This window comes from Phyllobates terribilis, unplaced genomic scaffold (genome assembly GCF_046119375.1).
Source record: "Phyllobates terribilis strain yellow unplaced genomic scaffold, ASM4611937v1 Scaffold_1__5_contigs__length_1240528914, whole genome shotgun sequence".
NCBI classification, from domain to species: domain Eukaryota; kingdom Metazoa; phylum Chordata; class Amphibia; order Anura; family Dendrobatidae; genus Phyllobates; species Phyllobates terribilis.
The window spans coordinates 907,282,958-907,302,273 of NW_027362761.1; the positions used below are offsets into that span (position 1 = coordinate 907,282,958).

Genomic DNA, 19,316 nt, shown 5'->3' on the forward strand with positions numbered 1-19,316 from the left:
TATATTCTCCAACTAGCAGCACCCTCCCATGGCTGATTGACAGGTTGTTTCCCCTGGTACATAGCTACTGACCTGTTAATAAGCCAGGGGAGGGTACAGCAAAGTTGGAAATAAAGCGATGGGTGAGGCGCTGTAAGTGCATCATCACACCTCAATGCACTTACAAACTGAACTACAGAGCATGATTTATCTTTCCTCGCTGTTAGAGCAGCACTTTGGGGTCATAAAGGGACTAGCTTATCTTTTAAAGCCCTAAACAGTCATCTAAATGATTTGGAGGAGGGGGTAAAAGTCAGGTTGTCTTTAATGAATATAGAAAATACAGTTCATGCTCTACATACCACAATTAACCTAAAGATAACATTCCCTCAGTTACATGAGCTATTGAGCATATTTTCTAGTGGAAGAAACAAAGGAAAAGGAGACATCATTTCAAATTTACCCTGGATTTAGAGTCACCCATTCCAATTTCAATGTCTTTCTGCAGTTTTCTTGTTCTGCACTTCAGCAAGTTGACAATCCTCATTATTACATACACAAACGATTTAGGACTTGGAACAATGCTGAAAGGAGGAGGAAGTGTTTTTCCATCATCAAAATACGACAGCCATAACTTCGATCGGGCAAATTTCCATTCCACATCACTGTCATCCTATATGTATAAGAAACATAAAAAAGACTTCTCATATCCATTACATGGACATGCAAGACTTAATTTACAATGGAAGGAACAACCATTATTGCGAGCTTGATGTTTTCTTCTATTTGCTTTTAAAGAGACATGTTTCCTTTGTTCTACGACTCTAATACATTACATTCCTCCAGTGGAAATATGAAGGTCGGGCAGCAAACATTCAAAAATGAATAATAAAATACTGTCCTGTTCCAATCTTTTTGTAAGTGGGCCCAGAGTTCTACCTTACTAGGGCATTGTACACAAGCACCATCATTTTATTAAATTAGTAAGTCGTAGCTCAATTAATGAGATTGATATTGTGTACACAAAGAATATACGGTTTATGAATACAATACCAGAGCTGAAAGGATTACTGGTATACTGACACAGACAGAGCAGTAGAAAAGAGCAAGAATTATGTAACTCTGCATAATATCAAACAATTGAGTGATATCCTCTAAGATATTATTGCTAACGGCTAGCTAACTAGAGGATATAAATAAAAAAAAACACACCAAGAAGAAAAACAGCCTTACCAACGCCAAGTCAGATAACAAATGCACTAGCAGGATGCAGCAGACTCTCATGATAAAGGCGGGGGCAGCACAAGTGCAAAATGCTGATGGAAACAGCCACTCACAAACCTACCAATTCATGGAAGGGGTGGCTGCCTAGTAAAAAAATGCACACAAATGAGGCATTTTTTATTTTAGCGTTAGGACACGAAAGTGTGAAGACCCTTGACGTGGGTTGCGAGCTTGTGTATTTTGGCCAAAATATCGACCAATACCTCATGTATTTTATTTCTCATATACATTATTTTATATTGCACATTTTTTCAGGATGGTTGGGTGAACTGGGATGTCTGCCTTGCGGGGTGCACTCATATAGTGCTGGACAGCTCGCCTGATCTAATATTATAGGCAGCATTAATAGGCTGTAAGCCAGACACTGTACATCACACGTATCTGTGTGACTGGCGTCCTATGCAAACTTCATTTTTGTGCATTTTTTACTAGGCAGGCATTTACTAGGCAGCCAGGCAGACATTGGTAGGTTTATGAGTATGTTGCACTTGTGCTGCCCCCGCCTTTATCATGGGGGTCTGCTGCATCCTGCTAGTGCATTTGTAATCTGAATTGGTGTTGGTAAAGCTGTTTTTCTTCTTGGTATGTTTTTTTAAACTCATGTCCTCTAGTTAGCCGTTTTTAATTTGCAGCTATCACTCAATTTACAGTAAACACAGAAATCTGCCAATCAGTGGTGTGGTGGGGTTTAACAGGGCCCAGCAATTAGAGAAAAGCTAGATCTTCAACAGAAAAAACAGTGATTGTATCAAAATTACAGCATGAATACCAGCAAATGACACATCACTGGAATGAGGGTCTCATCGCCTATATCATGCTTCTCTCAGATTATATAGCAAATACTAGGTGACAAATTCTTTATGATAGAATATTTTTGGACATAGGTAAACAAGTATACATTGCCGAGCAAAAGAGCAACAATGTTTTGAACTTTTGACTTTCAGGCTCCATATCTCACCATCCTCTACTGCTTTGAACATGAGACTACCATCATATTATAGACAATCATCTTGGCTATCTCATACATAAATTTTACTTGCAACTATTTAACATATGATTAGTTATGCGGATTCTTGTCATGTCACTGCATTGTTACTGTTTTGCTCCTGGTGGTGGAAGAATCTTTTTCTTCCTGTATACAAAATACAAGCTGTTCTCACATTTCCTAATAGCTCAGTGTGTTATTAGGTTGATTCCCAAGTGAAAGGTCACTAGTTTGAATCGAGGAGCAGCCATGAAGAAGATTTCCCACGAAAAGAGAAACGGCATCATCCAGCTCATCAATAGCTGTCTCTTGTCATGAAAGTTGCCAAACTGCATCATGTGAGTGCCAGGACAGATGGAAGAATATGAAATTAAGTCCGTCCATCCATTCACAAGACGCTGACGCCCAGGCAAAATATTGGAGTCAACAAGTCATTGTGTAGCCCTAGACGAGTGTATGAAAAATCATTTAGAAAACATGGACGATTGTCATATAATTTTCATCCGTGTGCAATCTGTGTCCATTTTTTACATTTGTGTAACATTTTTGTGACATCCATGTGCGATCAGTTTTTATACATCTACATTAAAAATATATATATGTTCAAATACAATTTCCTAAGTTAATAATGGAAATGTATCAGTAAAAATCAGATGAAACTTGGATGTTCTGTGTGGGATTCAATTTTTTGTGCCCACCCATAGACTTGAATGGATGAGTCTCATCTGAGACTCAGAAGTAGTGTACGTTGTGATTTTTTTCTTATGGACAATCAGACCATCAGCACTATTGAATAATATGGATGCTGTCTGTGTGGTATCCGATCAAAAATTCGACAGCATAAGTCCGATTTACCGCTAATCTGCATGAGCACTAAAGGTGCATTCTTGATCTACATTTATTATCTAATGGTTTTACCACTTATTAGTAAGACAAAGCTTTTAATGTAATTTTTGCATCAATAATTCTTTTCAGATTTGTTTAGTAATAAGTGTTGGAGCACAGCACATCGATTTGTGGATTCAGTTTTCATTTAGCAAGTGTCTAAAATAAGATTTACAGGACAAAGTGACACATAAATCTTCCCCTTGGGAATCACTATTTTAATGTACAGCATTGAAAAGTCATACATTTAGAATCCTTGACCAGTTAGCTCATCTGACCTAAGCACACAAGCCTGTCAGGTTAGCGGACCTGTTTTACATAAAACAAAGAAAAAAACAAATGATCTACACAGCAAAGATGAATTTTACATTTCAATAAGTAGTAATGTCTTATGGTGTCTTACTATTTTATAATTTGTGGATTAAAGTCTAACGCTTATCAAAACGCAATCATCTGCCAATTACAACTGTAAATTACATATACAATCATCAAAAAGTTAATTTATTTCAATTCTTCAATACAAAAAGTGAAACTCATATTATATAGAGTCATTACAAACAGAGTGATCTATTTCAAGTGTTTATTTCTGTTAATGTTGATGATTATGGCTTACAGCCAAGGAAAACACAAAAGTCATTATCTCAGTAAACTAGAATAAGTAACAAAAACACCTGCAAAGGCTTCCTAAGTGTTTAACCCCTTAAGCCCCGGAGCATTTTTCGTTTTTGCATTTTCGTTTTTGCTCCCCTTGTTCCCAGAGCCATAGCGTTTTTATTTTTTGGTCAATATGGCCATGTGAGGGCTTATTTTTTGCGGGACGAGTTGTACTTTTCAACACCATTACTAGTTTTATCATATCCTGTACGGGAAAACGGGAAAAAAATTGCAAGTGCGGTAAAATTGCAAAAAAAGTGCAATACCACAGTTGTTTTTTATTTATTTTTTTTACCACGTTCACTGAATGCTAAAACTGACCTGCCCTTCTTATTCTACAGGTCATTACGAATTCATAGACACCAAACATGTATAGGTTCTTTTATATTTAAGTGGTCAAAAAAAATTCCAAAATTTGGTAAAAAAAAAAAAAAAAAATAGCGCCATTTTCTAAGACCCGTAGCGTCTCCATTTTTCGTGATCTGGGGCTGGTTGATGGCTTATTTTTTGCGTGCCAGGCTGACGTTTTTATTGATAACATTTGGGGTAGATCCGATGTTTTGATCGCCCGTTATTGCATTTTATTGCAATTTTGCGGCGACCAAAAAACGTAATTCTGGCGTTTAGAATTTTTTTCTCGCTACGCCGTTTACCGATCGGAATAATTCTTTTCTTATATTGATAGATCGGGCGATTCTGAACGCGGCGATACCAAATATGTGTATGTGGGGTTTTCTTTTATATATTTTATTTTGAATGGGGCGAAAGGGGGGTGATTTAAACTTTTATATTTTTTTATTTTTTTTTATATTTTTAAAAACTTTTTTTTTTTACTTTTTGCATGCTTCTATAGTCTCCATAGGAGACTAGAAGCAGCAACTATCCGATCGCCTCTGCTACATACAGGGGACGAGCAGGTCCCCTGCATGCAGCAGAAATGGTCCTGTGCTATGAGCGCCGACCACTAGGTGGCGCTCATAGCGACAAGATCATGACAACCACAGGCGTCTGCTGCAGACCCTGGGTTGTCATGCACGCCCATCGGCGACCCGCGATCACGTGACGGGGTCGCCGGTGGGCGGGGCTTATGACGCGCTACCCGGAAGTGCGCGTTAAATGCTGCTGTCGGAGATTGACAGCAGCATTTAACTGGTTAACAGCCGCGGGTGGATCGCGATTCCACCCGCGGCTGTTGCGGGCACATGTCAGCTGTAAGAATCAGCTGACATGTGCTCCGTTCAGTGAGGGCTCAGCGCAGCAGCCCTCACTGAACGGGGGGTACGCAAATATGCGTACTAATACGTCCCCGGTAAGTAAGGGGTTAAAAAGGTACCTTAATCTGTTTCAGTAGGCTCCACAATCATGGGGAAGACTGCTGACTTTACAGATGTCCAGAAGGCAGTCATTGACACACTCCTCAAGGTTCCAGAGTTCCAATTTTCATTTGGAAATCAAGGTCCCAGAGTCTGGAGGAAGAGTGGAGAGGCCACAATCCAAGCTGCTGGAGGTCTAGTGTGAAGTTTCCACAATCAGTGATGGTTTGGGGAGCCATGTCATCTGCTGGTGTAGGTCCACTGTCATTTATCAAGACCAAAGTCAGCGCAGCCATCTACCAGGAAATTTTAGAGTACTTCATGCTTCCCTCTGCCGACAAGCTTTTTGGAGATGGAAATTTCATTCTCCAGCAGGACTTGGCACCTGTCTACACTGCCAAAAGTACCAATACCTGGTTTAAAAACAACAATGCTTGATTGGCCAGCAAACTTGCCTGACCTTAACACCATAGAGAATCTATGGGGTATTGTCAAGAGGAAGATGAGAGACACCAGACCCAACAATGCAGGCGAGCTGAAGGCTGCTATCAAAGCAACCTGGGCTTCCATAACACCTCAGCAGTGCCACAGGCTGATCGCCTCCATGCCACGCTGCTTTGATGCAGTAATTGATGCAAAAGGAGCCCCGACCAAGTATTGAGTGCCTTTACTGAACATACATTTCAGTAGGCCAACATTTCGGATTTTAAAAACCTTTTTCAAGCTGTTGTTATAAAGTATTCTAATTAACTGAGACAATGACTTTTGTGTTTTCCTTGGCTGTAAGCCATAATCAACATTAACAGAAATAAACACTTGAAATAGATCACTCTGTTTGTAATGACTCTATATAATATATGAGTTTCACTTTTTGTATTGAAGAACTGAAATAAATTAACTTTTTGATGATATTCTTATTTAGTGAGATACACCTGTATAATCAGCCATAAAATTAATGCCTAATAGTCTGCAGGTCCACTTCATGCCCTCTAAACAGCTCTGACTTGTCAAAATTAATCCAGACCTTTGAGGGTGTCCTGTCTCTTTGATCTTTTAAGTCCTGTAAGTTGCAAGGTGGGGGTTCCATGTTTAGGGCTTGATTTTCCAACACATACCATAGACACTCAATGTACTGAGATCTGGGAAATTTATAGGCCAAGTCAACACCTTGGACTCTGTCATGTTCCTCAGGCCATTCTTGAACAATTTTGCAGTGTGGCAGGATGCATTACCTTAAATAGGCCACTGCCATGGGGGAATTGCATTACCATGAAGTGGTGTGCTATGGCCTACAACAATGATGCATGTGACATTACTTGAGACCTAGTGACTAGGCTTTGTGTGATATAATGATATTGCTGGGGCCTAATAACCATCAGAGGCACCCAGAATGCAAGAATTTGAGTGCAGGCAAAGGAAGTTCTCACTGTCCTGGTCCAACTGCCACGGACCTGGTTGCCTGACTAGGACAGAGCAAATCTTTTTGCTCATGTTTACTTGTAGTAGATAAAAAAAAGTCAAGGTGGCGGGAATTATGAACAGTTCCAAATGTCAGTCAATTTTGCATCAAACACTTCAGGCCTTTGCTAAAAAAGATGAAGAGGAATTTTCAAGGTTGCCAATTCTAGATGAGTCATGCTAATAAACTCCTACCCAAAAAGACTGAATACTGTCATAAATACCAAGCACTGGCGGACACAGACAGAAAAGGGCCCCTGTGCAAGGTCTGTCAAAGGGCCCCTGTTCAGGTCACTAACTCATCATAATGCACAATCCTACCTGCTTTGGAGGTGGAAATGGGCCCCCTTACCTCTTGGGCCCCTGTGCGGCTGCACAGGTTGCACCAATGATATGTTAACAACTGAAACAAAGGATACTCAAACAAGTTTTAGCTTAAAGGTGTGCATATTTATGTAACCACATTTATTTCTTTATTTTTCTTTTTCCACCCAAAAAATATTTCATTTTGTTTTTTAATTAAATTGTACTGATTACATTAAAGTAAAAAAAAGTTCTGAAATGATTCTTCTTGGTATGATTTCTTTAAATGAGAAAAATTTGGCATTTTATCAGAGATGTGTAGACTTTTTATATCCTCTGTACATAGACTCTCCCATGTCTATAGTTAAAATGAATATGACTAATAATTTCCAGCTTTTTTGCGTATTTTCTTAATATATTAAAAACATTATTGTCATTGTATTCCACAGAAAACGCCATCATCACTGAGGTATTTCCATCACTACAGAGCAGGACTGACCTTCTAATTGCTACATTTAAATTTATAGGCTATTTTCTACAATGTTCGCATTGTTTTCTTTGGTGGAAGAAATCGCACTACACAATCTCCTACAAACGCTATGCAGTACTCTCCACACAATGTCCCATTATGTATCTGTCAGTCTCGCTTATTCTGATAGCGGAAAACATTTCAAGTGAAATAAATTTATCATGTCCTATCTGAAAGAGACTTTCAGATATTTGTTCTATTTTCCGCCTCTAAAAAAACATTAGTGTTCTGCCGATGAAATTCATTTTGTACGGAATAAATTCCATTTCTATTCTCAAACTTTTTCATCCATTTAATTATAAAATGTAGAGCATATTTTTTAATACCATCATTTTTATATTGCTTATGTTACATTTCGTTTTCCCTCCTTACCATTATGGCTATATCTGTGAATCAATTGCATCTTATTATCAACAATTAACCAACCTGAAAAAGCACTTAACGTTAGAAAAGTACTTTCCTATATCCAGCTTCTTGCAATAATGGGTTCAAATTGTAACATTTAAACATACTCAGTGGTAGAATACAATGAAAAACCATTCCACATAAAAATGTCATTGGTTTCAACACCTCTTAGTGAGAAGCTTTGAACCTTCCCTTGGCATAATAAAAAATCCATGTTAAATTAGTTTGGAGTACTCTAGGACAATTCAGCCATATATGCATCATATGGGTAACAGATGCCAGACAGTGACCCCTACTGATAGCCATAACAATGCCCATAATGTTGTTATTTATACCGGAAACATAAGCACATGTCATAAAACTTTCTTTTATTGCTTACTGTAATTTCAGCATTGAGAAGTTGAGGATGATTAGTCATATAATTTTTGCGTACATACAGTAAGTGAGTGCCCCAGTAAAGAAAAATTAAATACCTATATTTACATTGTTAAATGTCTACCTTTTCAACAAATTTTGTAATATAAGAAACTTTGGAATGTATCTTATTAGATAAATCTTCTTTCTCCACTTATGAGCTACTTCTCTATTCCTGTTCAAATGGATGAAAGTTCAAATATATGAAAATTTACTTGAAATGACAGGCATGCTTTAAACCCTTACAGACTAATAACGTACTGGTACATCTTATGCTGGTTCCCTGACTCCGATGTGGGCTGGCACGCCAAACCCGCATCTTTCCTGGCAGATGGTGTCTGAAGAATTCAGTGGAGCTCCACCTGTGGCTGTTACCATGTTAAATACCATTATCAATCTCTGACAGCTGCATTTAACATGCAGCAGCAAGGAGGTTCGCCATTCCATGTACCCATCGGTGCACCCATGATGTGATCGCAGGGCATCAATGGGTCTGCTGAAAACCCCCATGCTTGTCATAATGATTTACCTGTGAAAGACAGCATTGAGCTGGCTTTCACAGGAGATCGTGTATTTTGCTATACATAAGTCGGTCGACAGGGGTAGGGGTACTCGGATACCGGGATGGATGGGTTACTTCTGTGGGGATCACGGTTGGTCGGTTCCCGGTTCTGTGGCTGGACCGTCAGTAAAGGAATGGGGGTGAGGATGATGGGAGTATTCACGAGGTAACTGGTAAAGACGATTACCAGCGCTGTGTATGGTTGCTGAGGTGATCGGCATACGGCTTGTACGAACACTATAGGAAGTAATGTCAAAGTAGGCATAGACACACATTAAGTCTTTGTTTCAGTACCTTTCTTTTACTGATGTCCGGTAACAGGTACAGTTCAGGAGGGTAACCAGGTTTTCGGTGCAGGTAGAGATATTCACCCTGGAGATTTGTGAGGCCTCCTCTAACACTGTGTGCGTTGTTTGGGATCAGTCCTGCCTTAAGCTGAACCTGCCACCTTTTACTTTCTTTGGGGTCCTTCTCCACAACTGACAATGAGGACCTTTCCTTGGGGCTACCAATTCTCTTTTGGGGCCCCTGGTCCTATACTTGGTCAAGTTTGGCAACTCTTTCCCCTTCTTCTTCAGGGGGAGTAGATCCTCCTGATCTGTCCGAGTTTTCTATGCTATTCCTGAATTAATAGCAATCTCGGACTCCGGTGTCCGGGTGAGCTAAAGGGATAATAGTTTTATCTCTTTCTTTCTCCTTCTAGCCTCCGTCCCTCTCTCTAGGGCGCTTCACAACACAGACCAGTTTCCTAGTTCAGGGCTTAACTGATCCCCAGCCAACAGCTCTCTCTGTCTCTCCCTCCTACTTCACCCGTCTCTAGACTAACTGCCGCTTTTGCTGTTTCCCTGGAAACTGACTCCTCCCCTCAGACCTGGGGTGGAAGGTGTTGTGTGTGCCCAAGTGTACATCTCTCCCTGCACCTATGGATCCTGTGGTAATCCCCCGCAGGGGTGCCACATTCCCCCCTAGTTAACTTCAGTCCTCCGGGACTGAAACTTTTTTTTTTTTAACAAAGATAACATAACATTTATATTTGTAATTTGAACAGAGTCTCAAAAATAAAATTTACAATAACCAGGGAAAAACGGATAACCAGTCCATACAACGCTAGTCGATCTGCTGCAGGCTGTTAAACGGAAAGTGTTTTTGCTACCACCAGTCCTGTGGCTTTGGTCCATTCTTCAAAAATTTTCAAAAAGTTTCAGACGTCCAAACAGGTAAAGTCTCTTTAGGCTTAAAGATTCAAATAGACTTAATAATTCACAATACACAACAAAACATTTACTACATGTGCCTCGGCGCAAGGGTCCTAGGTACTGCAGGGGCCTCTTCCGGTCATAAGCACTGTAGGCCCTTTGGCCCTTGGGTCACCCATTGGCCAAGATTTTGCTCTCCCTAGACAGCTCCTTACGCCAACTCTGCTCACCCCTTTTTTTTTATGTTGTGTACCTGGTGTAACCTGTTTTGGTCTACTCGTCACCCTTCTATATACTGACTTTAACTACATATTTACATTTTTGAACCTATTTACATTTCCCTTTTGTTATGGTTTACTCCCTGTATCTGAGTGGTGGGTGTCCAAAATTAATACGTGATCACCTCCGTAAAACTGGTATCCCACTGGTGCGTAAGCCTGGTGTGGAACGAACACTACTTACTGACTCATGTGTTGGTCTGTGTAGCACAGGTATGTCGGAGTGTCTTCCCACTCCCCTAGTGGGAATGGCAGGTACACCGATTGCAGGATTACCTAGCTCGGCTGCAGCAGGTTGTTCTTCAGCTCTTGATCCTTCTACTGGTTGTGGGAATGTCAACATGGGAATTAAATATGCTCCTTCTATTTGGGGCCAATCTGCGGGTAACTCCTAAGATTGTCTTAATTGTCCTTGGCGTCTCGTCTGGTATGGGACAAGGGATATATTCTTTTTGTTGTAAGGGTTGAGGACAGTTCTTTAAGTGTTCTCGGGACACTGTTGCTGTTGTTTTTCCGTTATCCTTGCTGATTAGACAGGTTTTCTGGTTGTCAAAATTGGATGGTAATACAGTGTATGGTTCTTCTTCCCATTGATTATCTAGCTTATGAAGTCTCTTTTTCCTTTTCAAAACCAATTCTCCGGGGGTTAACAGCATTCCTTGTGCATTTTTATTGAAATTGTTTTTTTGTCTTTCTCTGGATTTTGCTAGACTTTTCTCAACACACTCTTGTATTTTCTTGTATTGTTCTGTTCTTCTAATATCCCAATCTGCACTTGAGTGGTCTTCCTCAGGAACTACAATGCCCATTTCAAAGTCCACTGGCAATTTTCCTGGTCTCGCTCTCATCAAGTATGCCGGGGTACAATTAGTTGAGCTTACTGGGATGTTGTTATAGATGTCAATAAGATCTGGTAATTTCTCTGGCCATCTGTTTCTGTCTTCCAAGGGTAGAGTCTTCAGCAATTCTATTACCACGTGATTCATTTTTTCGCACATTCCATTAGTTTGGGGATGGTAAGGCGTAGTACAAATTTTCTTGCATCCATACAAGCTACAGAACTCTTGAAATATTTCCGCTTCAAAGGCAGGACCCTGATCTGTCAATACCTGTTCTGGATATCCATGTGGCCTGCAGAAATAAGCTTGAAAGGCTCTTGCTGCTGTCTGAGCTGTCAAGTCCTTCACAGGAGCTACCACTAGGAATCTGGAATAGTGGTCCACCATGGTAAGAGCATAGTATAGCCTGATCTACTGGGTGTGAGTTTGACATGATCCAAGGCTACTAGTTCCAAGGGCTGTTTGGTTATGATAGGCTGGAGTGGTGCTTTCTGGTTGTTACGATCTCCTCTTCTTAATGAGCATGGGCCGCAATTTTTACACCATTTTTCTATGGAAGACCTCATGCCAATCCAATAAAACCTCTCACGTAACAGTATTTCCAATTTTCTCCATCCAAAGTGTCCTGCTCCATTATGGTATGCTTCACAACTTGCCATACCATTTCATGTGTCCTTGGATTGATATACCGTCTGCACAATTGGTTTTTATAGATAAATAACCTGCTTCTTTCTTTCCACAGGTATTGGGCCTCTGGAGGAGCATTCTTCTCAATTTTGGAATCCGGTTAGGTTACCAGCCTCTTCACTAGGCTCACTGCCGGATCGCTGTCTTGGGTTTCTTTCCATCCTTAATGAGGCAGCGGGTTTAGTGCCACATCCTGACGGTTCTGGTAGATATGGGTTTCTGTCATTTTCCATTTTCTACTTTTATGGAAAGCTGGAAGTTCTATTTCCTCCAAGTCATCTGTTTCTTCTTCAAGCCCTTGCAAATGTACTTGAGGGTTTCTGGAGAGGGCATCAGCATTTGCATTTCCACGGCCTGTTCGGTACTTGATGGTAAAGTCGTAGTTCGATAGGCGGGCCATCCAGCGCTGCTCCAATGCACCAAGCTTTGCAGTATCCAAGTGTGTTAGCGGATTATTGTCCGTAAAGATGGAAAATTTTGAAGCTAAGTAATGCTTGAACCTCTCCGTGACTGCCCAGACCAAGGCCAGGAACTCCAACTTAAAGGAACTGTAATTTTCCGGGTTTCTCTCAGTAGGTTGAAGTCTTCTACTGGCATAGGCAATTACTCTTTCCTTGCCTTCTTGTATTTGGGACAGTACTGCTCCCAGGCCTACATTACTTGCATCCGTGTAGAGGACAAATGGTAGGTCATAATCTGGGTATGCCAAGATTTCCTCACCGGTCAGGGCCTGTTTCATTTGTTGGAAGGAGTCTTCTTGTTTCTTTCCCCATTCCAACGGCGGCTCTGAAGACATTCTCTTCTTAGCTTGGCCTACTAGAAGATCTTGTAGGGGCGCTGCCATCTTCGTGTAGCCCTTAATAAATCTTCTGTAATACCCAACCAAACCTAAGAACTGACGTACCTCTCTGACGGTGGTCGGCCTCTGCCAGTTCTGGATAGCTGTCACTTTTTCCGGATCTGGTGCTACGCCATCCGCGCTGACCACATGCCCTAGGTATTGGACTTTTGGCTTCAGCAGGTAACATTTAGATGGTTTGAGCTTCATTCCATACTTTGTTAGAGCTGTAAATACCTCTACCAGGTGTTCCAGATGTTCTTCATAGCTTTTGGAATACACAATGACGTCATCCAGGTATAAAAGTACCGTCTCAAAATTCCGGTGTCCCAGGCAGCACTCCATGAGTCTCTGAAACGTCCCCGGTGCATTGCATAACCCAAATGGCATGCTATTGAATTCGCATAGGCCCATTGGTGTTGTGAATGCTGTTTTCTCCCGGTCTTCTTCTGCAACGGAGACCTGCCAATACCCACTAGTGAGATCTAATTTGGAGCAATACTTAGCAGTCTTTAATGCAGCAAGAGACTCCTCTCTCCGGGGTAACGGGTAAGCATCTTTGTGAGTGATCTTATTGACCTCCCTGTAATCCACACACATCCTCATAGTGCCATCTTTTTTTCTGACTAAGACTAAGGGGGCCGCCCAGGGACTACAGCTATCTCTTATAACCCCTGCCTCCTTCATGTCCTGCAACATCTCTTTAGCACACTGGTAGTGGTTTGGTGGGATGGGTCTATGTCTCACTTTAATCGGGGGATGATCTCCTGTGGGTATGTGATAGTGTACCCCTTTTATCCTCCCAAAATCTAATGGATGCTTACTGAATACTTGGCTAAACCCTTGTACTACCCGGTAAACTCCTTGCTTCTGGTGGTCGGGAGTGGCATCAGTCCCTATGTGCAACTGCTGACACCACTCCTCCAGCTGTCCCTTGGGGTTGTTGTCCTCCGCCTGACTTGACGGGGCAAGGGCTCTAGTATCTGTATGTTGTTATTACTGACAGTGTACAGCTTTGCTACAGTAGCATACCGGGGTAGTTTCACTTCTTCCTCACCACAATTCAACACACGGATTGGTACTCTTCCCCTGCGTACATCCACCACCCCTCTAGCTGTCAGCAGTATAGGTCTATGCTCTGAATATACCGGTTGTACAATTGCCTGGTATTCCTTTCTTCTGATACCCATAGCTGCTCGACACCATATCATTATTTCACTGTTTGGTGGTAATACAATGGGAAATGGGTCCGTTACCCACACACTGCCAATCTCCCCTCCAGACAGATTTACCTGTTGCTTGTGAAATAAGGCACGGATTTCTCTTTGAAGGACTCTCCTCTGCCCAATGCCAGCAGTCTCTGTAATCTGTTGGAGTAAAAACAGCACTTCTACAAGGCAGTTTTCAATCACATTAGTACCAAGCACCATGTAAGGACATTTGTTATTGGGGTCATCTTCTACCACACATAACCCTTGGCCTCTCAACTCCACCCTCCCCAGCTTTATTTATTGTCACCTCTCTAAACCCCACCTGATTCAGTGGTTGACCATTAGCTGCTAAAATGACAAGACTAGAGTCTGGGGGGCTAAGATCAGCATCAGACCAAAATTGCTTGTAAAGGATATATGGGATGGTGGTGACTTGTGACCCAGTGTCCAATAGGTCCTATGTGGGGATTCCTTCTAGCTTAATGTTGAGGTATGGGCAGCCTCCCACATACCGACTACGCCAGTCATATGGGCCCTGCCGTTTTATTCCTGGGGGTTGGCCCTGGGACCCAGGAATCTCGGGTTTAAACGACATCTTCTTGCAAAGTGGCCCGGTTTGTTGCAACGAAGACAAACTGTTTGTCCTGAAGAATCCGTGTGGTCAGTGGCTCTGCGTCGGAATGGTGCGTTGGTTCCCTGAACGGGCGACTTGTTGATCCCCTCCACGGGCGACATGGCTCTGCGTTGGAATGGTGCATTGGTCCCCTGCACAGGCGACATGAGCTTTCTCCTCATCCACGGAACATCCTCAGGGGATTCAGCTAACTGGATTTTGCTTGGTGGGTGTGCCTCCGGTCTGGCTTGCAAGAGTTTTAGCACACAGTCCATGTTTTTGGTTAGTTGTAACACTTGATTACATAGGTCATCAGCAGATTCGGGTACGACATCTTGTCCTACCACTTTTACAGAGTCTTTAGGGGTAGGCTCTAAGTTCATGTGAGAGGTATTAACCTGCCAGGATGGGATTGCAGGTTTTGCAGGTAATGGGTCTCGTAGTACAGTTATAGCACGGTCCTTTAAGGTATTAAAATCCACATCTGGATGATCTACGATCCACATGTGTACCTGCTGACAGTGAAAGTCTGATCTCAATCCATTCATAAACTGTTCTGTAAGCAATTTATCTTCGTCTTGCACACTTGCTGGATCTACCTGTTTTATGGACCAGAGTGCCGCTTGTAAATGTAGGGCAAAGTCTCTGATGGTATCTTGCAGTCTCTGCTTGCATTGGTAGAATAGCATCCTTAGTTCAGACTGTGTGCGTTTTTCAAAAGCAGCTTTGAGCTTATCAAACACATTTTCTATAGAGTCTCCATCAGCATCGCTCCAAGTCTCAGCTTCTAGCTCCGCTGCACCTATTAATTTTCCCTGCACAACGGAGGCTCGCTGCTTTCCAGTCATTGCATACATGTCCAGCACCGCACACATTTTACGTTTGAAAGCTGCTAAGGTACCGGGTTTACCTTCATACGTCAGTAACCATTTGGCCCCCGGTACATACTGCAAGGCAATTGGCATTATCGGGGCCATCGCTCCAAATGCTGCGGCTCCTTCACCAGCTGAGGAACCGGCTGCTGCTGCGTCTTGGGCATCCCCTCCCTCAAGGTCTCGGACATCATCTGTTTCACTCATGACGGTGCCCCCCTAGTTAACCGTTGCCAGGTGCTACGATTAACTCCTTCAGTAACCAGTGACTCTAAAAAAAAAAGTGGCGAGGCTATCATCGCGCTCCTTTAGCCGTGCCCCCGCGACTCTCTCCGCTCTGTGACGCAGTTTAATTTCTCTATGACGCAGTAATGACGGCCCGTTTTACAGTACACAAACTTCCAATAAAGTCCAATTTAACCATACAGTACCCGGTTCTACTGGGCGCGGTATCCTGTTCGTGACGCCAAACTGAGTCGGTCGACAGGGGAAGGAGTACTCGGATACCGGGATGGATGGGTTACTTCTGTGGGGATCACGGTTGGTCGGTTCCCGGTTCCGTGCCCTGGACCGTCAGTAAAGGAATGGGGGTGAGGATGATGGGAGTATTGTGTCCTGACGCCTCCTGTGGTAACTGGTAAAGACGGTTACCAGCGCTGTGTATGGTTGCTGAGGTGATCGGCATACAGCTTGTACGAACGCTATAGGCAGTAATGTCAAAGTAGGCACACACACACATTAAGTCTTTGTTTCAGTACCTTTCTTTTACTGATGTCCGGTAACAGGTACAGTTCAGGAGGGTAACCAGGTTTTCAGTGCAGGTAGAGATATTCACCCTGGAGATTTGTGAGGCCTCCTCTAACACTGTGTGCGTTGTTTGGGATCAGTCCTGCCTTAAGCTGAACCTGCCACCTTTTACTTTCTTTGGGGTCCTTCTCCACAACTGACAATGAGGACCTTTCCTTGGGGCTACCAATTCTCTTTCGGGGCCCCTAGTCCTATACTTGGTCAAGTTTGGCAACTCTTTTCCCTTCTTCTTCAGGGGGAGTAAATCCTCCTGATCTGTCCGGGTTTTCTATGCTATTCCTGAATTAATAGCAATCTCGGACTCCGGTGTCTGGGTGAGCTAAAGGGATAATAGTTTTATCTCTTTCTTTCTCCTTCCAGCCTCCGTCCCTCTCTCTAGGGCGCTTCACAACACAGACCTGTTTCCTATTTCAGGGCTTAACTGGTCCCCAGCCAACAGCTCTCTGACTCTCCTCCTTCACCCATCTCTAGACTAACTGCCGCTTTTGCTGTTTCCCTGGAAACTGACTCCTCCCCTCAGACCTGGGGTGAAAGGTGTTGTGTGTGCCCAAGTGTACATCTCTCCCTGCACCTATGGATGCTGTGGTAATCCCCCGCAGGGGTGCCACATACATAGCAGTGCTATCAGATGATTCCAGCTTCAAGTCCCCTAGGGCGACTGACAAATACATTAAAAATACAGTAAAAAGTGAGAAAAAATGTTTCAATCAATCATCTCCTTTTTGCCCAATTAAAAAGAAAACAATTGAAAAAAATAAAAATACACACATTTGTTATTGTCACATTCAGAAAAGTCTGATCTATGAAAATATAATTAAATGCAATAAGAGGTGATCAAAACATCGTATCTACCCCAAAATTATATCAGTAAAAATATCAGCTCAGGGCCCAAAAAAAAAGACCTCACAAAGTCCCAGATCCTGAAAATTTAAAGCTTTACAGGTCTCAGAAAATGGTGACAAAGCTTCTTTTTCTTTTCAAATCTTCGAATTTTTTTACCACATAAAAGAAAAAAAAACTATACATATTTGGCATCTGTGCAATAGTACTGACCTGGAGAATCAAATTGTCATGTCAGTTTTACTGTATAGTGAACATGTTAAATAACCCCACACGCCAAAAAAAACAATTGTGAAATTGTACTTTTTTCATTCAAAAGTACAACTCCTGCAAAAAACAAGCCCACATGCAGCTATGTGGATGGAAAAATGAAAGAGTTATGGCTGTGGGAAGAAGAGGAGGATAAAACAAAAACGAAAAAAATGGAAAATCGCCCGGTATTGAAGGGGTTAAAGGGAATCTGTCAACAGGATTTCACTGCCCAAACTATTTATATGCACATGTAGCTCTTTCAAAGACAAGTCCAGGAATACCTTTACATGGCCAGTCCTTTCCTCCATTACTGAGAAATCAGTGTTTGTATTGATATGCACAGTAGGTCGAAGAAATATTTGTAGATCTGAAGTCTGTTACTCCAGCTCTATTAACCACCAAGCTCTGCCTCCTCCTGATTGACTGACGTCTCCTTTGCCTGAAGTCACACATCATAGAGGCTGTCAAACAGAAGGAGGCGGTGCAGGACGAGGAATAGAGCTGGAGTGACAGAGGCTTCAGATCTACAAACAGTTCTTCAGCTTCATTTGCATTCAAACTCTGAATTCTCAGTATCAGAGGAATCGACTGGCAATGTAAAGGTATTGCTGGACTTATCTTTGAAAAAAACTACATAGTTTGGGGGGTGAAATCTTGCTGACAAATTCCCATAAAATGAGTATTTTTTTAATAAAAAATTATCAATATGTTGTGTTGCTATTGTAAAGCTCATCTATTGTGATCTCTTGGAATATCTTTTTAATTATAACATTACAACATAATTAGGGTGATGACATTAACATATCCATACAGATAAAATATATCCACAAGTTATAACAAAATACTCTATAAATAAGCAAAGCCTAATAGTATAAAATCCAGGGATACTGTTTATATTACTTTCATTTTCAATTCCTTCACCGGACTCCTGGCTAAAATTGACCTGGAATGTCATGGGAAATGTGTTCTCCTTAAAAGCCCCTGACATCTTACTTATAATTAAAATAAAAGCAGTAGTGCAGCCATCATTTCCGAATCGGTGATTAAATACAAGCAGGCCTGACATGAAAGTCATTCTACTTGAAATACACCAATCAGTTTGGAAATGGCACATTCAGTTACAAAGCCGAGCCGACAGGTGACTATTGGATTACCTCGATTTCTTGATATGAGCTGTTAATCATGGCAATCAGCATGTTCAGGAGGACCACCACCATTGTCACATTGTAGATGCCATAAAGCACATAGCCGATGTTCTCGATAAACTTATGGTCGTATTTCAGAACGACAGATGTTACTTCTGACAGACCAAATATGGACCAGAACAGTGTTTTAAAGCTCTCCTCAACACTTAAAAGACAAAAAAAAGACAACTAGTGTTATGCAGAACTTTGCTTCTATTATTTAAATTTTATTGTTATTTAGACTAGAAGTTTCATAGATGGGTGAAGAGTTATGAAAGTTAGAGAAGAGAAATGGAAGTCTTACAAGTGGCAATCAACAAGCTCACAATTTTTTTCCCAACCAAGTTGAAATATTAGAGCTGACAGTTGACTTATTACCGAAACCAATAATTTATGTTTCTCTTTACACTTGATAAGGACCCATCATTTCGTCTAACATATCTGGTAAGTAAATACATTTCCGTTAAGATACTTCTGGACCATCGTTCCTCATAACTCCATGATATACTGTTTATATATATACATATATAGTGCCATTCATTTCCACAGTGCTTTATGGACATCATCATAACTCTCCCCATTTGCTCCCACCCTTACTACCAGTATGTATTTGGAGTGTGGGAGGAAATCCACACAAGCTCTGGAAGAACATACATACTGTACGCAAATGTGGCCTTAGTGGGATATGAACACAGGACCCTAGTGCTAACCACTGAGCCAACATGCTGTCCTGTGCCTCTGTTATTCCCTTTAGAAAATAATAAATACATTTTATTACAACTAGTAATTACAGTTTTAATTTTTTTACAACTAGTAACACTAATCAGTCAAATTCTGCATGTAAAAGCTGTTTGTGCGCACACTATCTGCCTTGGCCAACACTGATTGTACAGTATCAGTGTGTTCAGGGGCACACCTGTGGCACCCC

At 41.7% G+C, this 19,316-nt stretch overlaps 1 protein-coding gene across 4 annotated transcripts in view; it reads right to left on the minus strand.

The window, feature by feature from the left end:
• Positions 1-19,316, minus strand: part of TRPC3 (transient receptor potential cation channel subfamily C member 3) — a 443,652-nt gene that overhangs the window by 12,754 nt on the left and 411,582 nt on the right. For all 4 annotated transcript variants that reach the window (XM_073641255.1, XM_073641245.1, XM_073641236.1 and 1 more), the window contains exons 8-9: positions 18,359-18,554; positions 443-652 (exon numbers count right to left, since the gene is read on the minus strand). In XM_073641255.1, the coding sequence (XP_073497356.1) occupies positions 443-652; positions 18,359-18,554 (406 nt within the window). The remainder of the gene's footprint in view (positions 1-442; positions 653-18,358; positions 18,555-19,316) is intronic.